Source organism: Mobula birostris, chromosome 14 (genome assembly GCF_030028105.1).
Source record: "Mobula birostris isolate sMobBir1 chromosome 14, sMobBir1.hap1, whole genome shotgun sequence".
Taxonomy (NCBI): domain Eukaryota; kingdom Metazoa; phylum Chordata; class Chondrichthyes; order Myliobatiformes; family Myliobatidae; genus Mobula; species Mobula birostris.
The window spans coordinates 61,493,450-61,499,821 of NC_092383.1; the positions used below are offsets into that span (position 1 = coordinate 61,493,450).

A 6,372-nucleotide genomic window follows, 5' to 3' on the forward strand; every position below is an offset into this window, starting at 1 on the left:
TTGTCCTGGAGTTTACTGATCATGCCACACATTTGATGATTACTGAGAAGAGTTTTACGTTAGCAATTGCATTATGAGGCACATAGAAGTATGCTTCCCAATATATATTGACTTCCATTTACTTTCTCATAAACAAACAAGAAATTGATTTCCTTCTTCATATCATGAAGTAGACCTGATGTCCTTCGTATATATTTATAACAAGTACTTTTTACCGATGTTTACTACTGATGCTAACCTGTTCTTAAATCTCCTCTGGCATTCAGCAAGTGCTGGGAAAACTAATGGTGAACAAATCTTTTATTAAGAGCCTTCTGGAATCAAAATGCACCGCATACCGGTTACCAACTGCACATGTTTCCTTCTAATATGGCCAAGGTCAAAGTCAAGTTAATTGTCAAATACACAAGTACATGTATGCATGGGTGCAATGATAAACTTACTTGCAGCAGCATCACATGCAAGTAAGGCAGCACTCACAAGAAAAAAAGCATAAATTAAACCAAATTACACACATTTTTACGAGAAAGAGCACAATTGGAATTTTAAAAAAACAAAGTCCATTTTAATGCTATGTTATCCAAGTGATGATAATATTGCTAAAATGTAATGATTAGAGTGTTGCCAGTTGGCTTAAGAACCAGATGATTTTTATGTGTTGACTGGACTTCCAAACTGTAAGATGACTGGATGGGACAGAGTTTCTAAAATATGTTCAGGGAAATTTCCTTAGTCAATATATAGAGGTCTCAAGTAAAGAAAGTATAATACTGAATCTCCTATTGGAGAGAGAGACAAGATAGGTGACAGAAATGTGTGTAGGGGTGCACTTTGGACCTAGTGATCATAATCTTGTTAGTTTCAAGACACTTAAGAAAAAAGATAGAACAAGTCCTCAAGTTGAGATTCTAAATTGGAGAAAGGCCAGTTTTAATGGCATCCTCAAGAATCTGGCAAATGATGATTGCGATAAGTAATCTTCTGCTAAAGGTAAATGGGAGGCGTTCAAAAGTGAAATATTTAGAGTACTGAATTTGTATGTTCCTACTAAAATAAAAGGAAAGGCTAAGAGGTTTAGTGAACCTTATTTTTCAAGAGGTATTGAAGTGTGTATAGAGAGCAGAGCAGGATGCAAGCATTTAAATAGGATAACAGAACTTGCGACATAAGCTGTTATCAGGAGATAGTGCAGTATTGTGAAAGTGAATTCAAATTATATACTTGTGCCGAATTATGAATTTGAGGGCTGACTGATCAGCTGGGTGTAAGAGTATCAGAGGTTTAGATCACGTTACCAAATCTTCAAAGGTTCTTTTATTATCAAAGTACACAACACTGAAATTCTTCAATTCTCTGGGTAGCCATGAAACCAAGAAAGAAATGAAAGGCTGCATAATCATCAATCCCCAAATTCCAACTCCCACACAAAAAAAACAAAATGGATCAGGTACATTGACCCCTAAATCCCTCTTCCCGCACAAAAAAAAATAAACTGATCAGGCACATCAACCCCCAAATCCCTCCTCCCACACAAAAAAAACAAACAAAATGAATCAGGCCCATTGAGCCCCAAATCCCCCTCTCTGCATAAAAAAACCAAGAAGATCAGGCAAAATAAAAACAATATAAAAACTGAAAAATAGAGTAAGACTGAAAAATAGGGTCTATGATCCAAAGTCCACATCCAAAGTGCAGGAAAAAACTGGACAATACTGTCCGGGCCCAAGCACAGCAGCTGGCTCTCTCCTCTCCAATACAGAGCAACCACTCAAAAGACATCCAGCTGGCGCTCACCCTCTGCACTCACCTCAGTGCTTCAATCTCCCTTTTCGCTTTAATTGACAAACTATGGGTGCTGTAATCAGTGAAATGGAGCCAAACATCAGCTTGCACCCTATCCTGAGCGTGCCCGCTACAAAGATCACGCAAGCTGCCTCCCAGAATCCTCTTGGAGACTGCAGAGCCCTGGAACACCCAAACGATCTCCGAACTTCCACACTCTCCTTGATGTTTCAATCGCCCTTGTCGCTTTAATTGGATGGCAAACAATGGATACTATAATCAGCGAGATGGGGTCGGCACGCGTGCTATCCTGAGCCTTGTCACCACAAGGTTCATTCATGTTGCCTCTGCATCCCGCGATCTTCGCAGAGACTGCAGAGCGCTGAAGCACCCAAAAAAAATCTCCAAACAGCAAAACACGGGCTCCAACAGTCCTAGAATCACCTTCAAGATGAGAAAGAAATGTGAAAGACATAAAAGAAGTGAAAAATATGGTTTCATGATTTATCCAGAAGATATCAACCAAAGGAGCATTGTACACATGCGCTATCTTGACTAGAAGTATTGTCAGTGATCCCTCAATATTTTTCCAACTTTTGAAGGGAAGTGATCAAAAAACCTTTGTTGATTCAAGGGCATACCTGTGTTCTTCACTGGTGATAGAGTAAGATAGTTCTGTTCATCAGTATAGGAAACATTAGAAAATTCATTTATATTAGTACTTATATTAGCTATGTTAAATTCTTTCGAAGTGCTTCTTGTCTTATAAGCAAATAAGAAGTTCATACAGAAAGGGCAGAGGAAGTGACAAGTTTACCTTAATTGCTCTGGTTGCTGTGTCTTGCCATGTGAAACCTGATGTTCCTGTCATTTGTTGTCATAGCCTTCTTCCTTTGTCATGTGATTGCAAGAATACTGGTAGGGTTCCAAGCCAAGCACAATCTCTCCTACTAAGTACAGTACCACAATGAATAAAACTGACCAGTCCAGCACCTTGAAGTTTTCCCCTTGTTTCATGGGCCTGGTTACCATCATTCTCAACCTGTTTGGCTCATTGCTCCATTGTTGCCAAAGTTCTGTGACTTAAGCAGTTTACTCATTCTTTTCCAAGTATCTTTCAACCACCACAACAGAGTCTCTGTGCACCTTTATGATTCGATTGAACTGTGATCCCTGTGAACCTCATTTTCAGCATAAACTCTGTACTCTTTGTGAACATAAATCACAGTAATATAGGAATTTATATGTTGAAAACTAGGTTTTTTTTTGGAGATGTAATTTGTGGAAAGCTCAATATAGTTGTAGTTCTAAAGGTATACTCAATGCAATGTGAAGTTTGCAAAGCTCATATATGTTTATAATATCTAATCCCATTGCTGTTTCTCAGGAACCCCTACACTAATACCATATTTGTTATTATAATACATAGATTACTTGCATATGGATGGTTTTCAGTTTGATATGGAAGATCCCAAACTGCATCTCAGTATTCAGTGTACACCTGATCCAGGTCAGTTGACAAAATATTCACTAAGTGAATCGAATACATAAATCACAATAACACGCTTTGCAAAATTAAGCATTTAATCCCATTTCAGATATAAAATGTCAAGCATCTATAACCTTATTATGCTATGTAAATAAAAACTTTCACAGCTAAAATGATACAAAATAAGTCATTGGAATTACATATTGATATTTCTGTATTCTAATGTGATATGTATTTTTAAATTGTTACAGGTCCATTTAATCCATGTGAATATCTCTTTGAAAGCTGGATAATTCGTCTTGGAGTTTGGGGAATAGTCCTTATCTCTGTAGTTTGCAACGGACTAGTCATCACAACTATATTTGCATCACCTAGCTATCTATCTCCAGTGAAATTTGTTATTGGCTTGATAGCAGGAGCCAACATGTTAACAGGGTTGTATAGCGGCACATTAGCAATTGTTGACGCAATGACTTTTGGACAATTTGCAAAACATGGTGCAAAATGGGAAACTGGATTGGGATGCAGAATCACTGGATTTGTATCTGTATTTGCCTCAGAAGCATCGATACTATTCCTGACTCTTGCAGCTGTTCAGTGCAGTATCTCAGTGTCTTGTGTTCGTGCGTATGGGAAATCACCATCTTTCGGCAGTGTGAAAGTAGCTGCCTTTTGTTGCACAATCCTATCATTCAGTGCAGCTGCACTGCCTCTATGCTCAGTTGGAGAATTTGGAACCTCACCACTCTGTCTCCCATCACCTATCCCTGGTGGAAAGCCTTCTACTCTGGGCTTCATGGTAGCTCTGATCATGATGAATACCCTTTGCTTCCTTGTTATAACTGGGACTTACACTAAACTTTACTGTGATCTGATGAAAGGGGAATTTGATAGCATCTGGGACTGTGCCATGATTAAGCACGTGGCTTGGTTGATCTTCACCAACTGCATTCTATATTGCCCTGTAGCCTTCCTTACATTCTCTTCCTTGCTCAATCTTTTCTTAATCAGCCCGGAAGTAATTAAATCAATCCTACTTGTGGTTCTTCCACTGCCTGCTTGCCTAAACCCCTTGCTTTATCTGTTATTCAATCCACATTTCAAAGAGGATCTTCGCATGCTCCGTGAGTGCAAGTGGCAAAAAAAGTACCAATCGAAACCAGTCAGCATAGATTCCCTCAGTTCAGAAGACATCGACAAGCAGTCATGCGATTCCACTCTGGCGCTGATGACCTTTGCAGATAATGAAATCATCCTTGATTCAAACGAAAGCCTTGGGGTCCTGTCAAGTCATCGTCAGATGATGGAGGCCTATCCCTTTCCACCTGTAACTCTAATTCCATGTCAACAGATGAAAGGTAAAGAAGAAGGTTACTCAACACAACAATCCCATCTCACTGATGAGGAGCTTCTAATTTCTTCAGAAGTCACAGAGCAAGCACGTAACAACATTCCAATCAGATTCTATCCAACCAAAGGACCTTCCTTTACATCGAATGTATAAGTGCTGGGATGCCATAATCCCAAGAGAGCTACAACTGTTGGGAATCACATGATGATATAAAGAACTGATTAAGAGAACACTAGATGACAAAACAAGATTATGATATTGCAATCAACTGCAAAAATTAGTCAACAAAGAGCAATGTCTTAAATTTAGTTAAGTAATGGATAGGCAGGAGTTAGTTACAGACGTATACTGGTCTTCAAGTGGTTTTTGGCTACTATACAGTATGTGAACTATTAACTGCACATTGCAGCCGGAAACCAATGAACCACATACTGTAGGCTTAAAAAAGTCATTGCAAGATGTTAAGAAATAGTTCCTTTCTCATTACTAAATTAATTAAAGGGAAAATCTATTAGCACTTGAATCATGGGAGTCCTAATGAACCAATGTAAATGCATTCTATGTTGAAAACATGCATGGAACCTATTGGCAGCTTGCTGAGTTATATGACAATATAATGTTATGTACAATCTACATTATATTTTTACATTATTAATATGACAAATTACCCAAGCAAAGGGTAAATAGTTAAATTGTTCATCTCATATTATTTTCGGATAAAAAAGCATGAGTACATGATGGCTTTAAAATGCTGAATTTTTATATTTTGGTATCTTTGTAGAAGTAAATGTTAAATGAACAATAGAAATATATTTATTGCAATAGAAAACTTTCTCCATAGAGACCTTTATAAATCCTTCTTTTTCATATAATTGGACCGCTGAACAGATGATGTATAGTAAAACTACCTCTTACTAGTACACTATATATCGCTTTACTGACAAAAATGTTACTTTTTACTGCTTAGTTGTAAAAATATTGAGTTATTTGGATGTACATATTTTATGTACTGTACTCTGTTTTTAAGAGACTAAACTTAGCAAATTAATGTCAAAGTAAATCATTCTTTTCTTATACCTGCTTTGTGGTCATGAATTCATAGATCTTTCCAATTTTATTTTTGATCTCTTCTTTATTGATTTGTTTAATTCTAGAAAGTTAAAAGCAAGCAACAACAAGGCCTAAGTGCTATCCACCATTATGGCACTCGGAGATAAAAGAAAGTTTTCAGCAACATCATTGCTGGCCTCTTAAAACCATGATTAATATCATAGCATTCTATTATTCAGGATCTTTCCTGTTTCTAGTCAAAAAATTAATGTATTAGGAGCAAACTATATTCTTGAGAATGCTTGTTGTTGCTGGCTGGAATACAAGGAAGACACCATGTTAAAAAACATAAACATGAGAAATTCCGCAGATGCTGAAAATCCAAAACAACACACACAAAATGCTAGATGAACTCAGCATATCAGACATCATCTATGGAAATGAAAAAACTGCTGACATTTCAGGCCAAGACCTTTCTTCAGGACTGAGAAGGAATTGGGAAGATGCCAGAATAAAAAGGTGGGGGTGGGGAAAGAGGCAAGCTGGATGAGGATAGGTGAAGCTAGGTGGGTGGGAAAAGTCAAGGGCTCGAGAAGAAATAATCTGATAAGGGAGGAGAGTGGACCATAGGAGAAGGGCAAGGAAGAGGGTGTCGTGACTGTGAATGAAGTCACCAGAGGGATGCAGCTGGTAGATATAA

At 37.8% G+C, this 6,372-nt stretch overlaps 1 protein-coding gene across 2 annotated transcripts in view; it reads left to right on the plus strand.

The window, feature by feature from the left end:
* lgr6 (leucine-rich repeat containing G protein-coupled receptor 6) overlaps window positions 1-5,643 on the plus strand; it is a 368,527-nt gene extending 362,884 nt beyond the window's left edge. For both annotated transcript variants that reach the window (XM_072277748.1, XM_072277747.1), the window contains exons 17-18: window positions 3,212-3,292; window positions 3,523-5,643. In XM_072277748.1, the coding sequence (XP_072133849.1) occupies window positions 3,212-3,292; window positions 3,523-4,775 (1,334 nt within the window). In that variant the 3' untranslated portion in view covers window positions 4,776-5,643. The remainder of the gene's footprint in view (window positions 1-3,211; window positions 3,293-3,522) is intronic.
* Window positions 5,644-6,372: the final 729 nt, after the last annotated feature.